This window comes from Phocoena phocoena, chromosome 4, assembly GCF_963924675.1.
Source record: "Phocoena phocoena chromosome 4, mPhoPho1.1, whole genome shotgun sequence".
In the NCBI taxonomy this organism is placed as follows: Eukaryota; Metazoa; Chordata; class Mammalia; order Artiodactyla; family Phocoenidae; genus Phocoena; species Phocoena phocoena.
The window spans coordinates 144,574,413-144,599,691 of record NC_089222.1 but is presented as its reverse complement, the minus strand read 5'-3'; the positions used below and the strand labels follow the sequence as shown (position 1 = coordinate 144,599,691).

At 54.4% G+C, this 25,279-nt stretch overlaps 1 protein-coding gene across 1 annotated transcript; it reads right to left on the bottom strand.

The window, feature by feature from the left end:
* Positions 1–1,858: 1,858 nt before the first annotated feature.
* AGPAT3 (1-acylglycerol-3-phosphate O-acyltransferase 3) lies at positions 1,859–24,999 on the bottom strand. The gene is made up of 8 exons (XM_065876121.1): positions 24,773–24,999; positions 15,365–15,534; positions 14,603–14,764; positions 13,544–13,697; positions 12,945–13,047; positions 8,391–8,466; positions 2,755–2,953; positions 1,859–2,113 (listed from the first exon to the last, which is right to left on the bottom strand). Exons 1-8 carry the CDS (start codon positions 24,948–24,950, stop codon positions 2,025–2,027), a joined length of 1,131 nt encoding a protein of 376 aa, XP_065732193.1. The 5' UTR covers positions 24,951–24,999; the 3' UTR covers positions 1,859–2,024.
* Positions 25,000–25,279: the final 280 nt, after the last annotated feature.

Here is a 25,279-nt window from a genome sequence, read left to right as displayed (position 1 = left end):
GGAAGTCACTGAGATTTAAAACCTACACGTGGTCTCAATCTCCATTCATCTAGGAGTCTTCACAGCTCATCGCTGACTCAATATAGAATTTACACATTGTGTATTAATTTCAAGGGGAGGGAACTTAGCTGGGAAGCAAGAACCATTAACTCAATGGTAAAAGATCTAAATTTGCATTTTCCAGGTAATATGCCTTCACAGTAGTACCCTTCAACTTTTTCCTTTAAGATTTTTAGGGATTAGTGAATTAGCAAATGACATAAACACACAGACAGACGAGCAGTACACTGTGTGAAGAAAAGTAAGCTCTAAGGTAGCCGCTCACCGCAGCCCCCCTGCTCGGTGCGGCTCCAAGGGAAGGGGCAGACGTGCTTTGTGGCAGAGGGAAGCTCTCTTCTGAGAAAGCACTTCAAAGCTGTCTTTCAACCTCATGAGGACTTGTGTGCATTCACTACCACTCATGAGCGAGCCCAGAACTGCGATTCGCTTCCCTGTGACCTTGGTCCCTTCACCAAGGTTACCATGCACAATTCAGTAGTGTCATTATGAAGGGTATATGCTGTTTCCATAAGTCTCCCCTGAATGCATACTTAGGGCCAATGCATTTTTCCAGTTTAGTTTATAATGTTTTCCATGCCTCTTTCTTCCATCTTTTCCCCTAGAAAATTCAACCTGCCTCTATCCTGAACGCTGGTTACAGTATTATCAGAGATAACACCCATTATTTTTCTTTCCCTTGCTAAAAAAGATGAGGGGAATGTGACTTAAAAAAACCAAGTTGAACGTTTAAGACGAAAGTCCGATGCAGGCAGGGTGACGGTGGAATGGCCTGGCGGAGTGCGGGGCTGCAGCGGGAGCGGGGAGGGCGTCCCAGTCCCCCCACTCTGCCCAGCAGCCCGGCCAGGCCATCGGCCAAACGCGCACGAAATACCTCCCTCTGAGGAAGAAACGGCTCCCACCAGGGCAGCAGGCTGAAGGGGACGAGGTCAGGGCACTCCGGTCACCCTCCCCCAGGACAAGTGCATCTGCTCGGAAGGGGGGTGGCAGCGGAGGGGAAGGCTCACCACCTCCAGCTTCCATCAGGAAGTTGAGAGCCATCAACAGATCAACTGTGAAAATAAAATCTCTAAAAGCTCCGTGTTAACAGTCTCCTTTAGAAGACAGGGTGATGGTGACACTGCCTTTTCAAAAATCCAACGGTCCTGCGGGCTGCGGGCGGAGGTCTCCCCGGCACACAGCGCCTCCGGCTCCGGCCGGCTGGGGAGGGGGCCGCCCTGCACCCGGCGGGGTGACCGGGTGGGACAGAGGAGCTGAGCTCCAGGCACGGGAAGGACTCGACATCTCACCGCGTTCTCGGGCTCCACTCGCTTTAAAACCGATTTAAGGTGTGTCAGGCAGGCTTAGGTGGGAAGCGCGAGGACGCTCCGGAAACGACCGGGGGGCGTGTCCCGCCGCCAGCCCCGCCCAGTGTGCTTGTCGCCGAGGGGACGTCCCCAAGCCCCGCCCCCATCGCCTGGAATCGAGGTGCCAGCAGGTCGGGACCAGCGGGTGCTCTGGGGACGCCGGGACCCGCGCACACCGTCCCCAGGGCGACGGGGGAAGAGAGTTTGCAGGGAGAACAGGGGAGGAGGCGAGGGGCAGGGGGAAACTCCCGAGATAACGGATAAAAACCAAAAACTGGATCTAAGTGTGAGAAGAGAAAGCATCCAAAAGCTCCCTGTCAGGCAGAGCTCTAGAGAGACGGCAGCGGTGACACCCGTTGTCCCGGGAGCGGGTCCCCCGGGCCGCTCTGCCGGCAGCGGACGCGCAGGTGCGAGGCTGGCATCTGTCTCCATCCGCAGGTCTTCCGACTGCTTTGCTCTTGGCTCAAGTTTTATTGGTCAATATTAGTCACCAGTTAATAAGAAAAATAGTTTCTAAGTGTCTTTTCTTCCCAGCCCCCGCTCTGTGTGTGTTGTTCTGTTTTTAATTGAGTTAATTGGATCCCACGGTCAGGTGTATGTGTGTTCAATCACAGCCGTTAATTATTCCTTTTTCTTAAATTCTTGGTTTCCATAGCTGGAGCCTTTCTCTATTTCAGTCACTCCTATCAGTCGGCGGACTCCAAAGGAAGCTTTAAAATAGGAAACAGGTGAGGTTAGACTGATTGATGGCAAGCTGGAAAAATCGTCATGGGGGCGGGCGGACCTTCGGCCTCAGACTTCCCTTGGGGGGGGCAGGCCGGCCTTCTCCCCTCCTCTGCCCCTCCCTGCCCTGCCCACTCAGCCTGTCCCAGGAGGCGGCCAGCTCTGCTCCCCCACCAGCCCGGGGTGGGGGGTGTGTGCGCCCGCTGCGGGGTGCAGTTCTCAGCCAGGGCTGAGGGCCGTAGTGCCCAGCCAGGTGCCCGACAGACCAGGTGCCCAGCAGTGCACTCAGGGCCGCAGGGCCTCGAAAGTGTCCCGGGAACCTCAGCCCATCACACCAGCCCACGCCCCTAACTGCCCGAGCTCAAACCGGTGGCCCAGGCCCTCCCCACACAGCTCTTAGAAGGAGATGCCAGGCGGGCGGATGGCCGGCCAGCTTTCTGGACAGATGGCCCTGGAATCTGGCTGTGGCCTTCACGGCCCTGTGGTTCAGTGGCCAGAGCAGCTCTCTGAGGCCGGCAAGGCTCAGGTTGCATCCTGGCTCCCAGGTGACCATCTCCAGGCCTGGGCGCCGCAGCCGGCACATGGAAGACTCCCAACCTCAAGCCGCGCCATCACGCCCGTTCATTACCTGCCCCGACAAACCCCAGGAACGTCAGGATCAGAAGAGGAGACCCACTGGCAAAGACGCCTAAGACAAAACTGAAGAGAGGAGACAGGAGAAGTGTGGCCCAGAAGAGGAAGTTCAGGAGTGTCCACGGCCGCCGGGCGGGTTTGAACTGCTCCCCCGGAAACACACCCTTCTGGTTATACATCTCCTGCAGCGCATCCTGAAACAGTCGACCAGTGTGCTGTTGTTACAACCCCACAGTGAAAAGTGACTCGACCTATAAATAAAGTGGACGGGCCGTGCAGGCTGCGGGTGGGAAATGCAGTTCGCATGACCTTCGTGGAGAACCTCGGTGGCCTGTACCGAAAGCTTGAAAAATACAAACCCTTCGACAGGGCAACTTTCCCAGGAAAATTATCAGCCGGTGCCTGGTGCGCGACACGCACCTTCAACACCCAGGACTGCGGTGTCGGCCGGCCCCTCACTGTCTCCTGTGACATCTCCAGGGCGAGGGTGGCGGCCACCACCTGCTGGGAGTCCAGGGGCCTGGCGTCACCCCCCGCTGGTTTTGTCACCCACAGAAAGCTATTTAACCTCTCCTTCCTCGTGTCCTGGTGGCTAATGATGGGAGGACAGAGGACCGGGTGAGGACATGAGAGCACCCTCAACAGGGAAACGGGACACACGCTCAACACCGAGCACCAGCTGCCGGAGAAACTGCGACGCTGACATAGATTTCTCTGTGGCCACGACACGTCACATGCTAACCAGGAGATACACTCACGATAGTTTGTTTTCTGAAAGGAGTTAAGTGCCACACAATTCCTCTTAAGTAAAAATACATACGCCTATATATTTGTCTAGGACGGAGTCTGGAAAGATGCACACCCACACCATCTGTGTTACCCGGGGGAGTAAATCTCACCTGTCCTCGTTTTTTTTCTGTTTTATTTTCTGCATTTAGCTTTCTACAGCTGTGTTGTGTATTACATAAAAACAGGGCAGGGGCATTAACAAACACCCAGCCTCGCAGCCTCTTCCGGCTTGTGGTCAGGCACCAACTGTCCCTGCTGGTCGACGGGGCACGGGGCGGGCACCACAGGTCCTGTGCGGTCAGGAGCCACTGCGACCCTTATGCCCGTGTGTACCCTCCGGGCGACCACATGAGCGCCCACCAGAAGGCCCTCCCCTGTGCAGCCCCAGAACACCTTCAAGCCCGCTCGCTCGGCCGGCTCCGCTCTGACCACCTGCCCCACGCAGACGGGCCATGCCCTCCTTCTGCTCCTGGAGCACCTGTCGGTGGGTGGGGGGTGGGTGGGGGGGAAGCAGGGGCACCCTGGGGCTCTCGGCGAGCTCACGGGTCAGGTGAACGGGGCCCGGAGGCCACCCAGAGACAAGAAGGCAGGACCTAGCCCCGCAGGAGAGCCCACTGTGCTTACAGATTTGCACCAAGTTTGTGACAGGCCTTTTGATCACCTGAATAAAACACACACACACCCCTGTTCTCCTGGGGAGGGACCTGCCACACACACTGCTGCTTGTGTCACTCAGACATCACGTCCCTTCTCCTCACCCTGGCGCCTCGCTCCACCAAGCTCCTCCTTCCTCTTTCTAACCTCTGCTGAACATGCTTATTGTGGAACTTTAGAGAAACTGACCCCACCTAAACCATCAACACCTCCAGCCTCCCTCACCGTTTTCCAGTCCCTCCCTCGCCCCAGCCCCCGGGCGCTCCAGGCCCTCTGTCATTACAGGCCCCTTTGCTTCACCGACCCCGCCTGGTGAGCACAGCAAGCATGGGGGAGCATAGCGGGGGGCAGAGGCCGGGAGACCTGGGGACAGTTCCACCCAGAGGATAGTCACCTCCTCCTCAGGGCCTTAGTTCCCACATCTGCAAAATGGGGAAGCTGTCTGGAATGACCTTCAAGGCCCTTTGGTGACACCGAGGTCTGTTTCCACGTTACGGCCGGAGCTCACTGGTAAGTGACCAGAGGCGTCAGTGTCTCCGGAAACACGTGTGTTACGGCAGGACCAAAGCACCCAGTTCGGCTGCTTCAGGGTCTGCGTATTCCCTGGCAGGGGGCAGTGGGGCCGCAGGCGGTGCAGACCCCTTACTCACAAGACGGGGAGAAAGGGCTTCTCGTGCTCGGCTGGGGACATAGCGGGCAGGCTCTTTGAAGCACAACTTAGAGACATTTCACAAGGGACCAGAGCCTCCTACCACCAGTCACAGCGTTAACATCTGGCAGAAACGCTCCCACACGTGCCCTGCTGCGTGGGGAACAGCAGAAAGTTCATAAATAGTTCATAAATGTTCACAGGTAGGAAGACGACTAGCCAAAACGGGGCGTCATCACATGGGAAACACACGCGGTGGAGCACAGCATCTAAAGGGGTGAATTAAAGCTATGTCAACGCTGAAAGATGTAACGAACAATGGTCACTAAAAACAGAATAAATGGGAGAACGTGACACACAGTGTGGTCCCTGATGCAAATTACAATATAAGTGACACGAAAAGCGATAAAAAATGTATATGTTTCAATAGTATGGAAAAACAGCAAATAATAGAAAATACCCAAATAAATCAGTTGTGTCTCTTGCTGTATTTGCAGCAGGTTGTTTTAGAAAGTAACCCTTAGAGATGAAGACAAGGCCTGTGGTCCCATCCCCGCCAGGAGCCATCACACTTCAGCGGGAGGTCTCCATCCCCAGGAAGGGCTTACACCTGCAGCCCCGTGCTCGGGTACCTCTACGATAATGCACGGTACGGCGCCCGCGCTTGGTCATTTTCTGTGAATAGCGTCACACTGTACGCCTATTGCAATCTGCTTTTCTTTACGCCTACTTTCTCAAGATTCATTTAGATTGATAACGTGCAGTTGGTTCATTTTCACTGAACCACAGGTAAATGAATACACACACACAATGTATCCACTTCCTAATAATGCACTTCTGGGTTATTTCTCATTTCCTGCTAAACAAATACTGTTGATTGCAAATGTCACTCTTTGTAAGAGTTTCAAACTTTAAAAAAAAAAATATTTCTTTATTTGGCTGCGTCGGGCCTTAGCTGTGACACGTGGGATCTTTCGTTGCGGCGCACAGGCTTCTCTCTACTTGTGGCGCATGTGCTCCAGAGCGCTGTGGGCTCAGTAGCTGCAGCACACGGGCTTAGTTGCCCCGCAGTATGTGGGATCTTAGTTCCCCGACCAGGGATCGAACCCACATCCCCTGCATTGGAAGGTGGATTCTTAACCACTGGACCACCAGGGAAGTCCCTTCAAACTTTTAAAACTTGACCCTGATCCAGAGATGCATGGTCTTCTGCTGCCTCGTGCATACAACGTCTTCCGCGCATCCGTCATGTGACGCACACACACTCCAGTCCTTTTTATTTAGGTCTCCTTTTCTTCTGGAGAGTTCTATTGTTCTTGGAAATCACACATTTCATCCAAGTTTTCAAATGCAGGAGCATAAAGTTGTCATACTGCTCTCATACTACTTTCACTCCTTGCTCTTCGGTTGTGTCACCGTTTTTGTTCCCATTAATGCCGGCACTCTTGTTTAGTTGGTCAGTCTTGCCCAAGGCTTTCTATTTTATTAATATTTTTAAAGAAAAGCTTTTGGTGCAGTAGATTCACTCTTTTGTAGCTTTGCTTTGTGCTTAAATAATTTATGCTATTTTTATTTTCTTTGTTCTCTCTCTGGGTTTACTCTATCTTGTGTATGTTTGTATAATGTATATGTGTGCATATGTGTACACACATATATGTACATTATATACATTCTTTTTATCTATCCTATTCCAGACTTGGGTTTCTTGAAGCTGACGAAACCCATGTTCATCAATTCTAGAAGTTTGTTTTGTTTTGTTTTGTTTTGTTTGCGGTACACGGGCCTCCCACTGTTGTGGCCTCTACCGCTGTGGAGCACAGGCTCCGGACGCGCAGGCTCAGCGGCCATGGCTCACGGGCCCAGCCGCTCCGTGGAACGTGGGATCTTCCCGGACCGGGGCACGAACCCGCGTCCCCTGCATCGGCAGGCGGACTCTCAACCACTGCGCCACCAGGGGAGCCCCAATTCTAGAAGTATTATGGTGATCTCTGACAACTGCTCTTCACCATTCTTCCCACCTTCTCCTCTGGACTCCCTGTTACACTCTGGACCTCTGCTTATCCCCTGGATCTTTTAAACTTCCTTTTTACATTTTCTCTTCCTCTGTGCTGCATTCTGAGTAACGTCCTCAAAACCTGCCAGCTCACTAATTATCTCTCAGCTGTGTCTCATCTGTTAACTAAGATTTTGCCGTCAGTTAGTAGATTTCCACGCCTACACATTTTACCTGGTTTTTCTCAAATCTGTCTCATCTTTTAATCGGTCTTGTTCTTCTGTTTTCAGTCCCTTCTTTTTTGCTTAATCATTTCATACATACTGATTTGAGTCTCCCTGGCAGTTCCATTAGCTGAAGTTTCGGGAGGGTTTAATTTATCTGTTTGTCTGTTGTACTCGCCCATCGTGGATTCTGGTTATGAGTGCCTCTCCAGCAGAATTTTTCTGAAGGAATCTCGGGCAGCTTAGGTTTGGAGTCGTGTTCTTCTAGTTTTCCACGTGCTTTTCTCAGGGGCTCTAGAGAGATTCACCTAAAACCGCTTCTTATGCGGATCCTCTGAGCTCTGCTGTTAGTATGAATTCAACCCCCACAGCTGCGTGAGGACTGTGATTATGAATTACCAGGGAGGCGTTTAGAGACCGGGGCGGGGGGGGGGGGGGAGGGGTTGGAGGGGTGGGGGGAAGGCACCTTCAGAGTCACTTCCTATGCTGGCAGTTACATTTTCCAGTTTAACCACTTGAGGGCAAAACTCCCAGAGGGTCCCAGCTTCATCAGGGTCTTCAGTTCCAACTTGCAGCCCCAAGTGAGGTCAAATCTTTGTTCTCTGCTTCCGTGTAGGCACTAAAACTCAAGCCTTCAGGTTGGGTGGACCAGCAAACTCCTGGAGCTTCAGCTCACAGCCTTCCCACCTGGATTTCAGTCCCACCTCCTCTTTTGCTCCCTAGAGATTTCCCTTACTTTCTTCAGCACTTGTCAATGCGTCTAAAAGGATACGTGTTTTATCCTAGAAGGACTTTCTGATTATCCAAGCCTCCCCTGTTGCTGAAGATGATAACCTAGTGTCCTGTTTGTTTGTGTGCATAAAATAAACTTTATACACACAGTATAAAGGCGGGGGTGAGGCATGTTGGGGGGGATGGAGGAGGGACCGGGTGGGGTCATCCTAAGAAGCCTGTCCCATCATCTATATTGTGCCTTACCTATTAAATCACATATATACACATACACACGTACATAGTGAGTGTTATATGTCTAATTTCTTTTACATGAAAAAATGAAACAAATGTGATAAAATGTTAGTGCCAATGGTTATACAGGCATTATGATATCCGTTACACTTTTCTCTAGTTTGTTAATTCCTCAAAAGTTAGGAAAAATGAAAGACGAAGAAGAGGATTGGAAAGAAGAATTTGAGAGTGGCACAGCACTCCCGTCTCCAGAGGAAGCCAATGTGCCACCTGCCTGCCCTGTTAGCTGCCCCTTCGAAACCTCTTCGTGAGACCCCGAGAAGAGGGTGGGTGTGGGGAGAGCTGAGCGCCCTTACCTTCTCCTGGTAGAGTTTATGAAGCCACTGAGCCGCTTCCTTTTCATCCAGCGGGATCTCTTCCAGAGGAAATCTCCTGTTTTATTAAGAAGATTGAAAGCAAATTGAATTACCAGATGACATCAAACTGAAAAGAGGAAAAATAAATCATTATACATCAGGGTTACTTGTCAGCCCTGCCTTTTCTATTCAAATCTGACTCTCAATTTCTAAAGACACACACACATCAAAGTAACTTCTCGGGCATTCCCCCATGCCCGGTGGGACTCCAGGGAACCACGGAGGGGCCGGGAGGTGCTTCATGTGCCCGGGAGCGCGGAAGCCTCGCCCGGGGACACCCAGAAGCACTGAGCCAAGCAGATTGCGCCCCCAGCTCCGTTGGGAAAACTGACCGTTCATTAAGCAGTTTTGGTCTTTCTTAATAGTTTGTTCTTTGGGAGTGACCACGGCTGAGTGTCTGTTATGAGGCAAAGAAGAGTTTGTGTTTCACAAATGAAATCCATTTGCTTCAATTATGAAAAGCATTTTCGAGATTTCGAAACTTTAATCTCAATTAACAAACGGCTGGCGTCAATGATGACACTGACCTCTGTACAAGCCCTATCGCCAGCTGAATTACCAGCCCCTCGTACAAGGGGAGGCGTCTACCCGGTAACACAAGGAGGACAAGGACCGCTTTCTACGGCAACTGTAGTACCTCGGGATCGCCAGGAGGGGCCGCTGAGCGCACGTGTGAGCAACAGTAATTTAACACGGGACCGCGGTCATCCCGGGGGCTGGCTGCCCACCTCAGAGGGCCCAGGGTGAGAGCAGAGCCACGAGAAAAGTCCACGGCCAGAGGCAAATCTCCATGTTTTTAGGACCTCAACGTTTTTGGTTTTTAAAATAAATTTATTTTTATTTATTTATGTTTGGCTGCGTTGGGTCTTCGTTGCTGCGCGTGGGCTTTCTCTAGTTGCGGTGAGCGGGGGCTACTCTTCGGTGTGGTGCTTTTCATTCCGGTGGCTTCTCTTGTTGCAGAGCATGGGCTCTAGGCACGCAGGCTTCAGTAGTTGTGGCCTGCGGGCTCTAGAGTGCAGGCTCAGTAGTTGTGGCGCACAGGCTCAGCAGTTGTGGCACGCAGGCTCTAGAGCGCAGGCTCAGTAGTTGTGGCGCACAGCCTCGGTAGTTGTGGCACACGGGCTCTAGAGAGCAGGCTCAGTAGTTGTGGCGCACGGGCTCAGTAGTTGTGGCTCGTGGGCTCTAGAGCACAGGCTCAGTAGTTGTGGCGCACAGGCTCAGTAGTTGCGGCTTGTGGGCTCTAGAGCGAGGCTCAGTAGTTGTGGCACGCGGGCTCTAGAGCGCAGGCTCCGTAGTTGTGGTGCACAGGCTTCTTATTATGGTGGCTTCTTTTGTTGCGGAGCACGGGCTCTAGGCGCGTGGGCTTCAGTAGTTGTGGCACGCAGGCTCAGTAGTTGTGGCTCGCGGGCTCTAGAGCGCAGGCTCAGTAGTTGTGGCGCACGGGCTTAGTTGCTCCATGGCATGTGGGATCTTCCCGGACCAGGGCTCGAACCCATGTCCCCTGCATTGGCGGGCGGATTCTTAACCACTGCGCCACGAAAAAGCCCAAAGCCCTACCTTCTTGTCTCTAAAAGTTGAGAGCTTTGGATTTTGTGGGTTATACCTATCCATCTTTACCATCCATCTTGTAAAACTTCCCAGTTTTACAAGCACACACGCAACCAGACATGCGAGCGATGCTGGGCCACATGTCACGCAGCCTCTGGGAGACTCCGCTGTGCACTCAGAGAAGAAGACTTAGAACCTCCTGTAAACAAAACGGTTTGACTCTGCGGGCCCGAAAGGTGCTGGGGACCTCCAGGAGTACACGGTGAGAAGCAGCGCTTGAAGGGTTTGCCACAGGTGCCATCTCAGGAAGGGAAGGAAGTTGGAAGGGGTCTGTCCACAGAGGGACGACGGCCCAAAGTGTCAAACTCACGTGACTGTTCTCCCCTGATTTCACATTACCACATACAGGTTCTGTTGTATATCTGTTATATGCAGGACAAAATATACAAAATAAGAGTTTTAAATGATGAGATAAAACATAAATACAACTCTGGAGTTGACTCCACTTTGAGGACGCTGGCCCCAACTGCCAGCATGGACACAGGAGAGCCTCAAGTCACCATCCCCAAGGCCCTGGCCCGGTCTCAGGCCCCCGGGGAAATGAGGCCCAACTCCACTGGCTCACGGGAACCTTGTCTTCTTTGATTACAGGTATGTTTTGGGATATTGCTTTTACTCAAGACACCCGTGTGGTGATACAAAACAGTAAGTTGAAACTTTCAGAAACTCTAAGAATATATTTATTAAAATACGATTGGGTGAAATACAGCCTCACATTTTCTGCAACGAAGGGGAAAACGAGCAGATTAAAGCACCACTCCTCTCCAGCTGGAGCTGGGTGCCCACGTGGAGGGGCGCTATAGCCTGGATGGAGGGTGGTGTGAGCATTGGCCTGCAGCTGGACCAGGCGGGCTCCCCCAGCTCTGCCACCTACCAGCTCTGATCATGGGTGGCTAAGGCTGCCAGAGCCCTCCTAGCCAGGGACAAGAGCAGGATCTGCCTCTGAGGGCTCCCGTGAGGATGACCGGGACCATCCAGGGCCCCAGAAAAATCACCCGTTCCCTGTTGGCCACCAGTGGTCGGCCCCCGGCCCGGGGTTCTAGAGAACTAAGGGCAAGGGTCCTGGGCTCTCCCTTGATCCCCGGATGGAATAGGAGACCCTACAGTGACTTTGAGCTAGTCCTCTGTGAACGTCAGAGGGAAAAAGCCACCCAGCTTCCTGTTTATCTTCACAGAATTATTCCTGGAAACTTCCTACACTGGGGCAGGAGAACTGAGTGGTATTTTTTTTTTTTAAACTCGTCCTGGCTCAAGCTCTCAAGAAAGAGGGCCGGTCAGAGCCTCCTTGGGTCAGACTGAGCAGGATGGACACCAAGTCGGTGGCGGTCAGTGGTCGACACGGGGCCGACACAGAGACGGGGCTATGCGGTTTATACACACAGGAACGTCCTGCCTTTCTGGGCACATGTGAGTGAAACAGGAGACTGGCGAGTTCAAACAGGACGATCCAGACAACACATGGACCTGGAAGGCCTGCCTGGAATTAGGCCTGGAGCTGGAATCAGGTCAGAGCACCACTTAATGAATAGAGCAGCCCCCAGGCTGTGCCTTAAGGTAAAAAGACTCCTGGGTGGATTATCTTCTCTTCACGAGGCAGAAAACATGGAGCGTCAGAGAGTGGCGTGGCGGAGAGACTCAGCGACCTCCGGCCGCAGCCCTAGTCCCTGACCTTGATCTTGTGTTACAGACATGGAGCCCGCTCTCCTAGTGGAGCCTCAGGCTCTGCCGGTGGCCCTGGACGTCTGGACATTTCACCAAGACCACGAGTCACTGGGGATGGAACCCCAAAGGGATTCTGTTCCCCTCTGACCCTGAGATCCCTGCCCCTCTGGGCCAAAGCCACCAGTGCCAGCAAAAGTCACTCCATAAGCAGTGCAGCGTGAGGCCGTAATGTTCCTCGGGAGGGACACCCTACATTGATCAGCTCAGAGAGATGCGGGGTTTCTATCAGGGGTGAAAGGTCAGCACCGTGGGGGGGCAGGGAGGGGGTGGAGTCAGCCACAAGGGCTTCCCCGGAGGTGGGAGGACAGGGTGCAGGTGGCCTCTCCCATTATGGCCCAACAAACTGCAGAGAAAGACGGTCACTTTGTCATTTCCCTCCCTCTGCTCCTGGAGTGGCGCCTGGAGCCCCGGCCGCTGAGCAGGTTTCTGCCTCTGCAGCAGTGAATCCTTTCAGAAGCTCCCTTCTCTCTGATCCCTCTACCCCCTTCCTATGCATACAGCAGACACGCAATAAATGCTCACGGCACAGACCAACGGGAATAGTTTCTGATGACCTGGGGACATTTTAAGGGCCATATGGGGCCCCTCCTCGGGCTGAGTTTCGCTTCTGGGGCATCCTAAAGTGTCCCACGGGGGCCATCCAGAGCTGCCCTGCGTTCACCAGTTCAGTTCGGGCGGGGCTGCCTCTGAGCCAATGGGGTGGAGGCTGGCTGGGTGGACCCTCCCAGCTCAGACCAGGCAGCCAGGAGCCCGAAGCCCAGCACGTGGCCCTGACCCCACCTTCTCTCCCAGGTGGTCTGCGTGGCTGTACACCATGAAAAGGGGGACACATGTGCATCCCATTCAGACGGGGACAGCTTGTCCTTCTCCTGTCTATGAAAGTCCTACTTGCTGTCCAAGTTTTAGCTCAGAAGCCTCCTCCAAAAAGCCTCTGCTCCCTCCAGTGGGAGGGGTCACGCCTCCCTTGGAGCTTCTGGAACATTCCTCCTGTAAGTCGCACCCACTCCTTTGCCCTGTACTGTCCCCACCGTATGCCTGCCCTGGAGGGTGGAATGCCGGCCACCTCCACATGGGGGCCGCCGGGAGGCAGCCAGGAGGTGGGAGGAGCTGGCTCCAGTCCCACCCACCTGCCAGCCCCGCCCCTGTGGGCACCTGTCTGCTCACCTCACACACATATCCGCCTCGTACTTCTTCCCGTAGAGGATCCCCAGCAAAGACGGGTTCTTGTTTCCTCGGAAGTTCAGTGTGACGTCGTAGACAGCTGCGACTGCAGGGAGAGGGACAGAGGGTGACAGGTGCCAGCTGACATTCTGCAGCAGGGCCACCGTGGCTCCTGACCTGGATTGCTCCTTTTGCCACTTCTCCTCTCTTATCGGGGCATTTAGTTGAGTCACATCTACCGTACTTACGGGCACGTTCGTGTTTAAAGAGACCGTTTCCTATCCATCCTGTCCTTTGTCCCTTTCATCTTGCCTTCCTTTTGGATTAACTGGATATATATTTTTTCCTTTATAAGGTTTTCAGTTATATACCTTTTTTATTATCATTTTAGTTGTTTCCCACTAACTAGTATTTTATCACCTCAAAAAATGATGCGAGAATCTTACAACATGTAAATCTGAGTACTCAGTTCTCCCTTTAACGCCACTGGCATCCTGTATTTTACACGGAACTCACTGATCTGGTTTTTGGCAAATCACTGACTTCACGTCTTGCTTTGCTTGGAGCCTGGGCTGGAGACAGTCCCAGCGGGTGGCTCTTACCTGTCCCACGGAGGCACTGGACCGCGGTGGTGAAGCCCTTGGTCCGAGGCAGCAGGTGGTACTTGAGGACGGGCAGCCCCTTGGAGGCGGCCACCTCCATGCTGACCCGATGCTTCTTCTCCGTGAAGCGCGTGCCCTCACAGTACAGGAGAAACTAAGACACAGACAGGGGACGGAGGTCAGGGCGGTGCTGGCGACCGGGACTGGAGCCCGACAGGCTCCTTATCGCCCGTGTACGTGCCCCCGCCTGGCGGCAAAGTCTTGGGGAAATGTCGCCCCCCAGCGACCAGAGCGGGGCATGACCAGAGATGCCGCAATCACACTCCGCCCACGACTCCTTCACAGACAGCAACAGCCCTGCACCTGTTCTCAGGGAATGAAAAGACACTTCCCGGAGAGAGTGAGACAAGGTATCCCTAGGCAGCAGCCTTCCGATGGCGAGTGGAAAACAAAGTCTTCTATCCCTTTGCCTTGGTGAGTTACAGACACCAAATAAGGAACTGCCGTCAGAGACCGGAACTGATATGCAAACCGATCGATACCGATCATTTCAGATGGCTGTCCATCAAATAACTCCATCCAGGGGCTCAGAAAGGACCACCAGAGCCCCGGCCCCCAGGGCCCTTCCCTGCCCTTGAAGGGTGGCTGTTTTAAGTACAGCGCAAACCTTCTAACAACTGAAGTCCACGTCGACCCACAGAACTATCGCTCACGAGGGCTTGTCCTGAGCCCTGACTCGGCGGAACAGCCTGGGCGCTGGGCAGACGGCCCGCTAACGTCTCCAGGGAGCCCCCGGCTCAGCCGAGCAGGCTCTGCTCTGAGTGGGGCCGGGTGTGAGGGGCGGCGGTGCCCCTGGCGCGGCGGGTCCCACCTGGGGCAGGTGGAAGCAGGTGGTCCAAGAGGGGTTCCCAAGCCTGCAGGCTCAGAGGGGCGGGGCCCCGCCCTCCTCAGACAGCTTCCCTGGTGCTCAGAGGCTCTTGCCGGCTCACCACTAAGAACTCAGGCTGCGCCCCTGAGACTCAAGACAACACAGTCCGTGTGGCTTCACCCCTCACTCACCCACACGTATTCGGGGTAGTCAGCCAGGCGCCTCAGCCCTTTGATGACGGCTTCCCGGTCTTCCTCCCATTTCCGTTTGCAGAACACGATCTCCAGGAAGTACCACGTCCAGCCGATGAGGGGCACGTAAAGCAGCTCCCTTTTAGCCAGGACTTTGGAACTCTGGGGGGAGGGCAGAGCAGCTGGCGCATCAGGACCACAAGGTCCCCGAGGGCACGCCCCCGCAGGCCACCCCCAGGACCGGCTGTCCTTGGGAGACCCCGCCTCTGAGTGTGACGCTCTAGATAAGCATGGACCCAGAGTGCAGGCGCCACCAGATGGGGAAAGCGCGGGCAGGCGGGCAGCAGGGGAGCCAAGGACCTAGAGGTTGCGCTGGCCGCCAGGCCCGGGGCTCCCCGAGGAAGATGCCAGGGCCGCCACGCACTGCGCTTCCACCACAGGGGACCCCTCATCCTGTCTCATCGGAGGCAGCTGAGCCAAGCGGGGGAGGAAGGAGTTGAGAGGAAACACAGTGACACCTGGTCTCATGAGCAAGCCCTGGGGCAGCTGGAGGCAGCTGGGGGCAGCCTGCAGTCCCAGGTGCCCTGAGGTCAGCCATGCTGGGACTCCTCGCTTGGAGGGACCAGGGGCTAAACCAGAGGGAAGGCCAGACCCCAGGGAGCCATGCCAGCACCTCCCTGGGACCCCATGTCACTTACCCCACCCTCCTGCGACCCCCGCATCTCACAGCCCACTCCCTCCCGGGAACCCCACATCGCTCACCCCCAGCACGCCGAAGCGCTCACACATGGTCCACCCACAGAGGAAGTCGATCTCGAAGTTGTGGTTCAGGATGATGACTACGTGCTCCTTCCCGAAGTGGCCCACCGTGGCCTGGTCGGTGAACAGGGTGCACTCCGTACGCGACCACCACTCCAGAAGCATGACCAGCTCTGAGGACACACAGGGAGGGACGTCGGCGAGGTGCGGACCGCCGCACTCCGGGCCGGGCCCCCCGCCTCTGCTCCCTGACGTGGGCAGGGCTTGTACGGGATCGGCCCGACTGGCATTTTCGGCTAGCAATGAGTTTTGATGGTTTATGTTTATGTTTAAAATAAAGTTTTCTGAAATTCTAATTACGCTTCTCTAAGCAAAAGTCAGGGGAGAAGTCAAACGAACGCAGAAGAGATGGAGGAGGGAACCCGTTTTAGGTGGAAGTTTTTCTGACCAACATATCTAAAGGACTTAAACCATTTTTTCTTAAAAATCAGATCTTCGTTTTTCTTAAAAATCAAATGCCCCATAGGATGGCGTGGTGAGCAAAGCATTCGCTTATTGAGAGAATGCACCATCAGCGTATATTACTGTTATCATCAACAGCCACGAGTTACTGAATACCGGCAGGATACCACGTGCTCTGCTATGTAAATTACACACGTTAAGTCATCTACTCCTCAGGCGACTTGGGTTAGTGCTACATCATTCCCAAAGCACAGATAAAAAGTGGTGGAGTTCCAATCTCAGCCCAGAGCCCGGGGCTCTGTGGGAAGTTTCAGAGGAAGCTTAAAAACACAGAAATAGACGAATAAACTAGGGTCCTCGTCGGGCGACAAAGGGGTCCTCAGTTTATGTACGTTAAGTACTGTAACCCTTACCCACGTTACTCTTTACAAGAGTTTAGGTGGATACCTTTATCATCATGTCCGACTGCAGTTCTCACAGGTGCTCTGCACTGACGGGATAGCACACGTTCAGTCCCCAGCAGAGCAGGAAGGGGAGGCTGTAGGCCCACAGCCAGCCAGCATCACACCCACCACGGCCAGGCGCCCGAGGAGGGTGGCCTCAGACCAGGAAGTATGGCTCCCAGGCTCAGGACGCCCACCAGACAGCCTGTCCTTTGTTTGCTGGACACCGAGCCATCGGTTTTCCGGAGACTGGCCCTTGGGGAGGGAGGCCAGGGAAGCCTGATGGGGCAGGACAGCCCAGTGCTTAGACAGTGGGCTCTGAGCCTGACTGCCTGAGCCTCGGTTTCCCTGTTGACAGGAGACAATAGTGGCTTCCTCACAGGGCTGTGGGGGACTGGATGGGACTCGGCACGGGGCCTGGTTTCTCCTTCCACTTAGTGTCCCCACCAGCCCAGGTGGAAGTTGGGGGACACACAGCTCCACCCCATGTGCTGGCGTCTGCACTTCCTTTTCTACACAAGGCGGGGACTGGACGGAAGGCCGACTCTCAGGTAATACCTGAACACTCTCCAACCACAAACCGCGGTCCCTCCTACCCTCGGGGCAGTCCGAGGAGGGGTCATAAAGAGGTCAGCTCCAGGACATGCTCGCCATAAGCTTCATCAACGGACCAGAGAGGGCTCTGAGGGGACGCAGGCCAGGTCAACAGCGGCAAACTCCCCCCCTGGGATGAACCTGTTAGCCTGGCGACTTCCAGCCGGCATTCAAGGCACGAATAAAGACCCAAGGAATGAAAAGACAAGAGGCCCTGGACAGACGGTCTCCGAAGAGGATTTACAGATGGCCGGCAAGCACACGAGTAGATGCTCGGCATCACCAGTCGTCGGGAGAGTGCAGGCCAAAGCCACGGCGAGGCAACCACGTCACACGCACCAGGCCGCTGTCATCTAACAGACAGTAAATAGCAGGTGCTGGTGCAGAGAGGGCGCCTAGGACCCCTGACGCTGCTGGTGGGGACGTAAAAGGTGCAGCCGCATTGGAAAACTATGTTCCAGACAGGGTAACCAGAGGACCCAGCAATGGCACCACTAGGTAGATGCCCAAGAGAAGTGAGGACAGATGTCTGTGCAAAACCTTCAAGGCAGCGTTAGTCACAAAGCCACGAAGGGGAAACAACCCAAATGTGCGTCAACTGATGCATGAACAGGCAGTGCGTATCCATACAGGGTGACGTCTTTCAGTGACGCGGGAACGTGGGCCTCACACGAACAGGCAGTGCGTATCCATACAGGGTGACGTCTTGAAGTGACGCGGGAACGTGGGCCTCACACGAACAGGCAGTGCGTATCCATACAGGGTGACGTCTTTCAGTGACGCGGGAACGTGGGCCTCACACGAACAGGCAGTGCGTATCCATACAGGGTGACGTCTTGCAGTGACGCGGGAACGCGGGCCTCACACGAACAGGCAGTGCATATCCATACAGGGTGACGTCTTTCAGTGACGCGGGAACGTGGGCCTCACACGAACAGGCAGTGCGTATCCATACAGGGTGACGTCTTGCAGTGACGCGGGAACGTGGGCCTCACACGAACAGGCAGTGCGTATCCATACAGGGTGACGTCTTGAAGTGACGCGGGAACGTGGGCCTCACACGAACAGGCAGTGCGTATCCATACAGGGTGACGTCTTTCAGTGACGCGGGAACGTGGGCCTCACACGAACAGGCAGTGCGTATCCATACAGGGTGACGTCTTGCAGTGACGCGGGAACGTGGGCCTCACACGAACAGGCAGTGCGTATCCATACAGGGTGACGTCTTGCAGTGACGCGGGAACGTGGGCCTCACACGAACAGGCAGTGCATATCCATACAGGGTGACGTCTTGCAGTGACGCGGGAACGTGGGCCTCACACGAACAGGCAGTGCGTATCCATACAGGGTGACGTCTTGAAGTGACGCGGGAACGTGGGCCTCACACGAACAGGCAGTGCGTATCCATACAGGGTGACGTCTTTCAGTGACGCGGGAACGTGGGCCTCACACGAACAGGCAGTGCGTATCCATACAGGGTGACGTCTTGCAGTGACGCGGGAACGTGGGCCTCACACGAACAGGCAGTGCGTATCCATACAGGGTGACGTCTTTCAGTGACGCGGGAACGTGGGCCTCACACGAACAGGCAGTGCGTATCCATACAGGGTGACGTCTTGCAGTGACGCGGGAACGTGGGCCTCACACGAACAGGCAGTGCGTATCCATACAGGGTGACGTCTTGCAGTGACGTGGGAACGTGGGCCTCACACGAACAGGCAGTGCGTATCCATACAGGGTGACGTCTTTCAGTGACGCGGGAACGTGGGCCTCACACGCACTACGGTGTGGACGAACCTTGGAAACACTGAGCTCCGAGTGAAAGGAGTCAGACACGACCACACGCTGCATGGTTCCCTTTGCATGAAATGTGCAGAAGAGGCAAAGCCACCGAGACAGGAGGCAGAATAGTGACTGCCGGGGCTGGGGAGGGGGCAGAATGGGGGTGTGACCACTTCTTTATGGGGTGAAAATGTTCTATGATTAGACTGTGCTGATGGGCACATGACTCTATGAATACACTAAAACCGCCGGACCGCATGCTTTAAATGGGTGAATTTCACCCCCCCCCCCCCGATAGCTGTTTAAGAATTACAAAGCAGACGGAAACAGGGACTTTCCGGGTGCTCCAGCGGTTAAGGTTCCGCACTCCCCACGCAGGGGGCCCGGCTTCGATCCCTGGTCAGGGAACTAGATCCCACATGCCGCAACTAAGACCCGGCACAGCCCGATAAATAAACATTAAAAGAAAAAGAAATAAAGAGGCCCAAGGTTAGGCTGAGCCGTCCATCCGGAAGCACAGGCAGCTGCTGGGGGCTTGGTGAACACCCCACCCAGGCGGCGGGGACCGGGGCTGGGACAGGCCTGCGTGCAGCTTGGCGATGGCCTGTTCCTGTCCCTTTCTCGATGACGGAGGCCTGGGCGAACCTCCGTGTGTCAGCTGGTCAAGTAAGAGCCTGTGGCTGACTGAAACCATTGCTTCTGAAGCAATGTGCTTGGGAACAAGGAAGGGTTTACTCATTATTGTAGCGAGGACATATATTTTATTTATTTATTTTTGGCTGCATTGGGTCTTCGTTGCTGCGCGTGGGCTTTCTCTAGTTGAGGCGAGCTGTGGCTTCTCTTGTTGCGGAGCACGGGCTCTAGGCGCACGGGCTTCAGTAGTTGTGGCTCACAGGCTTGGTAGTTGTGGCTCTAGGCTCACGGTACAGCTCTGGTAGTTGTGACGCACGGGCTTAGCTGCTCCAAGGCACGTGGGATCTTCCCGGACCAGGGCTCGAACCCGTGTCCCCTGCGTTGGCAGGCGGATTCCTAACCACTGCGCCACCAGGGAAGCCTGTAGTGAGGACATTTAACTTGAGGCCTACCCTCCTCACAGATTCCGAGTGGACAGGACAGTACTGGTAACTGCGGGCCTCTAGAACTTACTCACTGTGTGTAACTGGCACTGCACACCCACCTGACAGCGCTCGCCCCTTCCCCTCCCCCAGCCCCGGCAGCCCCCATTCTCTCCTCTGCTTCCCTGAGCTCGATTACGTTAGGCCCCTCACATAAGAAGGACAAGCGCAGTCTGTCCTTCTGTGACTGGCTCCGCCACATCTTGTCCTCCAAGTTCACCCATGTTGTCACATACGGCAGGATTTCCTTTCTAAAGGCTGAATGAGATTCTCTTGTACGCAGAGACCACATTTTGCGCATCTGTTCGTCCGCTGATGGACACTGACGTTGTTTCCACACCTTGGCTATTGTGAACGATGCTGCAGTGAACGCTGCGGTGTGGCCGTCTCTTTGATGGGGAAATCCTGCGATGCTTTCTCACCACAAGTCTGAGAGGAATCAATACAGCCTCAACCCACTGACGTAAAAATCACCCGGCAGGGAGGGTGGCGGCCTGGATGAGCTGCTCCGACCTGCGGGCCCCTCGTCCAAGGAGCAGGGACCTCAGCCGTCCTCTGGGGAGGATGCAGAGCCCGCAGGGGGTGCTCAGGACCCCAGTGAACCCGGCTCTCCCGGCCGTCCCTGTGTGTGATGGAGGAAGCCCTGGACGAAGCGAGTAGGGGTGCGAGTCTAAAACCCCCACAGACACGGAATTTTCTAAAAAAGCTACCTTTCAAAGTCATTTCTTCACTTAGGCCTGACAACACGTGCCTCACTCACGTGGGCACTGACGCCGCATCTAAAGGCTCCTTGTTTCCACGACCGCCTCCCAGGATGACCTGCAAATCACGCTGCAGGACACCACAGCGCCGGCTCAGAGCTGCCACCTGCGGGGGACGGACCACATCCGCTGGCCACTCACAGGTGGAAAGGACGCCGGAGCTGCGACCCCGTGGCACCGTCCAGGCACACGAGGACCACTGCATGGGACTGTGCGCTCATCCCTGGGCGGCCTGCACGGGTACACGGCCTCCTCGCTACACGGCAGGCTTCTATGGGCGGGAGCTCTGGCCAGCAGCCAGGATGCAGGGGAGGAAGTGCTCATGGGGTGCGGGCGGGGTGCCTTCCCCCGGCCGCACTTGGGACCTGGGCATTTCTGGTCCAGCGAGAGGTCTGGCCCAGGTGGGGCTGGTGAGCAGGACTGAACTGAAGACAGCACAGGCAGCCCCTGCAGGCATTTTACCCACCCCCCCCACCACCCTGCCCGGAGAGTGAGCCCAGCAGAGGGCTGCCTGCAGGAAAGCGGCGTGTCGAGGCAGCTCTGTTCCACCAGGTGCCAGCATGGCCCGGTGGGCTGCTCAGCGCATTTCCAGTCACATCGGTCTCTCGTAGATCATAGATCGTAGATCGCTACACACGCGGCCGGGGCTGGCGCTGTGAATGTGCTCACGGTCAATTTGGAGAATATTTTGAATGAGGACTTTTTTTGTGATTTCCTTCATTCGAACATATGCTTGCCCTAACACACATGAGCAAGCCATGCTCTGCACATTCCAACGAATGAGTTTTTGGAAAATTCAAACGTGCCTACTAATGGTAATCGCTTACTGAACAGTGTCGTGCGTACATTCTACGCGCTAATTTAACCTTGATGGTCCAGCTGAGAGGCGCCGTCTCTATTTCACAGACGAGAAGGGTTAGAGCCTTGGCTGAGGTCAGCGGGGAGCCAGGGCCCCAGCCAGGCTGTCTGGTTCCACATCTGTGCCCCTGACACAGCACGAAGACTCCTCGGGCCTGAGGACGACGCGTCACCCTGGGCTCGGGGGGACAGCAAAAGACACCGGCAACACAGAATGAACATAGGGATGCTCGCAGAGCTGAAAAGAAAGCAGTGGTTCAGGGTCGTCTACACCAGGGGTCCCCAACCCCCGGGCCGCAAACCGGTGCCCGTCCTCGGCCTGTTAGGAACCAGGCCGCACAGCAGGAGGCGAGTGGCTGGCCCGCTAGCGAACCCCATCGCTTGCATTACTGCCCTCCGTCCGCGGAAAAACTGTCGTCCACGAAACCGGTCTCTGGTGCCAAAAAGGTTGGGGACCGCTGGTCTCCACATTTGTGTGACCCTCGCTCACCCCACATGCCCACGGAATCGGGGAAAGCTTTCACCAGCTCAAATCCGGGAAGGACTCCTGCTCGTGTATTTAAGAAATGGACAAGTGGAGAAGCCCCCCAAATTCACCAGGTCCTGGGGGAAACTCTCACAGCATGTGGGTTCAGTGGGCACCTGTGTTCCTTCCAAATATTGGAGGATTTTACACCTCAAGTGTAACTTCTACCTCAAGTTTTCTTATTTTTGTGCTTTTTTATACTTTCTTGCCTTAAAAAATGAATTTGTCTTTGCTTTTTTAATCCATCTTTTTCAAATAGTTTAGAAGTTATGTTTGACTTCTGTTTTCTACCCTATACTTAGTTAACAGTCTTAAGGAAAGATCTCTGCTGTCTTCCTGACAAATACGAGAATGATGGAGTCCTAACTTTTGTCCCCACTCCTGACTGACAGACTGCCTGCCGCTGGTCCTGTCTGCTCTCAGCCACGCGGGTTGGGGCATCGTTACTATTTTATGTGACTGTTTAGATTTACCTACTTACCAATTTCTCAGTCCACCAGTCTTTCTGGTAACTCAGACCCTACTTTTTCTGATGGCTTTTGTTCTTACTAAAGAATATTCTTTTAAAAAATTTCAGGTGATGATATACTCACTTTTTGTTTCCCTCAGGCTGTTTTATCTCATTCTCAGTCCTGAAAGGTCACTTTGCTGGATGTAGAGCTCTAGGCCGAGGCTGAAGACAGCCCACTCCCTCTGGCTCTGATAACATACGTTCTGCCGAGTCAGCTGGGAGTCTGTCAATCTTTGTAGGTGTTCTAGCTTTCTTTTCTGGGCGTTTTTAAGATCTTCTTTTTGTCTCTGGTGGTTTGTGATTTCTCTGTGCTGGGTCTAAGTGTGAATTTCTGCTTATATACCCTGCTTCGTATACCTTTGCTTCCTAAAGCTACAGAATCTTGTTTTTCATCCGTTCGGGAAAATTCTCAGCCATCATTTCCTCCAATGGAGCTTCCGCTTATTCTTTCCTTGGGTACAGGAGTCCAAGACCTGTTTCATAGACTTTCACTCTCCCCTTACATCTTTTAACTCCTGTTTTATATTTTTCATCTTGTCTTTCTACTGCAATCAGGATGATTTCTTCATAGTAATGTCCAGTTCACTCACTCTCTCATTAGCTGTATCTAATCTGTATCTAACCTAACCTGTAACATTCATTCACTAAGCTTTTACTTTTAAAAAATATTACAATTACAATTTTTATTCGCCAGAGTTTGGCTGTTTTGTAGCGTTTTAACTTCAGAATACTGCCGGAGGTGGAGTCTATGGTTTTCATCGAGTTGGCATTTGCCCTTTAGGTATGTACTCACCTCCCACGAGGGTGATACTCGTAAATACCTCACCTGTATGTCCTATATGGTAGGATTTCTAATTCTCCTTCTCACACACACACAAAGGTGGCCTTTTATTTAGGAAACTATCTCAGTTTATGCTATTTATTTATTGCAGTTCAGACTATTTATGGCTGGAAGCACAGGCGGGGCTGCCGCGCCTTGCGGGGGCGCGGGGGGGGGGTGGTGCACACACCTGGGCGTGGACACTCCTACGGCCGCTTAGCTGCCGTCTTCCTGCTCCTGCACTGGGAGGGGTCACAGGGACAGGCACACAGACTCACCACTTCCCACAGGAAGTAACGTGTGTATTATTTTCTCTTCATTGTAAAAGAAACGTGTTCTTATGTTACGAAGTGTACACAGCACACAGTATGAAATAAACATGAGTCCCCGCCTTCCTTCACTCCCGGGGTAGTTACGTTTTCCGTTCACCCTTCAGCTTTCTCTAAGCAGGGGTGGCCACGCACAAGTGCAGACACGTCACACACGTGTCTTAAAAGTAAATAAATGCAGAGCACCCTCTGTGCTTTGCTTTATCGCTTCCGTTTTCACTTAAAAATGTATCTTGGACTTGGCTCTCTATCAGGCCAGAGAGATTCTCCCTGTTGTTCTTAGTGGCCGTGTGGGATTCCATCCAGTGGACACACCACAGTTAGCTTCCATTAATGGGCATTTAGGCTGCTCAGTTTTATATTAGTCTTATGTTACTATAAAAGTGGTAACATGAGAATATCTGCACACATATGTACTGTTGCAGATCTCTTTTTAGGTTACATTCGTATTTGGTGGAATATTTAGGTCAAAAAATAGAACCGTTTAAGTTGTCCATCACTACCGGCAAACTGCCGTCCAAAGATGTGCCCCGTGACCCCAACCTGCAGGGCGAGCGGCCCCCCACGCCCCCCGTCAGCAGCTTCTAAGTCTCTGTGCAGCTGATGGGTGAAGACTGATCCCGTTCGTACAAATGCACACACATCACAAGGGCGTATCGGTAACACCTGTACATGCCTAACACATATATTTAATTAAGAGACGGGTGGGAGTCCGTGCCTTTTGCAGAGAGGTACCGCAGCATCTACACGTGATGACAGGCCGCCCGAGGGGAGCTTCACTGTGCTCTGGTGTGGGGGTGACTGGGGGTCTGGTGACCCAAGACTGGCCACGTACCGGCGGCAGCTGTTAGGGCTTGGTCATGGTGAACTGACTTTATCATTGCTCGTTTCCAACTCTCCAGAGTACCGCGTGAGACCACGTGGAACTGCCACCTCTGTGGGTCCAGAGGCTCAGGGATCGGGCCGTCACGTGGTTCAGCCCGGTGAAGAGCTCGGGCCAAACCCCGCCCCCGCTACAGCTACTGGCCAGGAGCAGCCCCCGGTTCCTGCCGGGGAGCGAGAGCCAGCCCACCGCGTCTCGTCTCACCACCACAGGCGTTCACCCCAGGGGCCCTGCACTGGTTTGTCTGGGACCATCCAGCAGAAAGGCGGCCGTCCTGACTGTCCGCGGCCCCCCGACCCCCGCCGTGCACACGCGGGTGGTACTCACGGCTCCAGAGCGAGTATGCAAGGCGGCAGTTCAGCCGGCGGTACAGCTGCTTGTTCACGGGCCAGAGGACTAGTGTGCAGAGCTGGATGGAGTTGATGATCAGCCCACTCACCACGAAGACGAAGCCGATGAGGAGGTGCACGACGAACTGGGTCTTCAGGAAGGCAAGCAGGCCCATGGCCACAGCTCAGTAGCGAGTGCAGGGCCCTTCACTGAGAACGGCCGTCCTGCGAAGACGGGACCGGCGGTCAGGTGGGGCGCCAGGGACCCCAGGGGTGAGGGGCTGCGGGCAGAGGAGGGGTCCACGGTGCTCACGCCAGAGCCCAGATCTGCAGCTACCCCCCACGGGGTCCTCGTGCCCTTCCCTCCCGAGAGCGACGTACGTACGGGGCGGACGGGGGAGCTGACACACCGTGCACGCAGGCATCACCCGCAACACACACACACACATTACATACACACCACACAACGCATACACACATGCATAAAAGAAAGGAAGAAAGAAAA

Coding starts and splice junctions, on each gene's coding strand:
- AGPAT3 (XM_065876121.1), bottom strand. CDS start 24,950: ATGGGCCTGCTTGCCTTCCTGAAGACCCAGTTCGTCGTGCACCTCCTC. Junction 15,535..24,772: donor TGCATACTCGCTCTGGAGCC/GTGAGTACCACC, acceptor GTGTGTCCTCAG/AGCTGGTCATGCTTCTGGAG. Junction 8,467..12,944: donor GAGGCGGATATGTGTGTGAG/GTGAGCAGACAG, acceptor TTAATAAAACAG/GAGATTTCCTCTGGAAGAGA.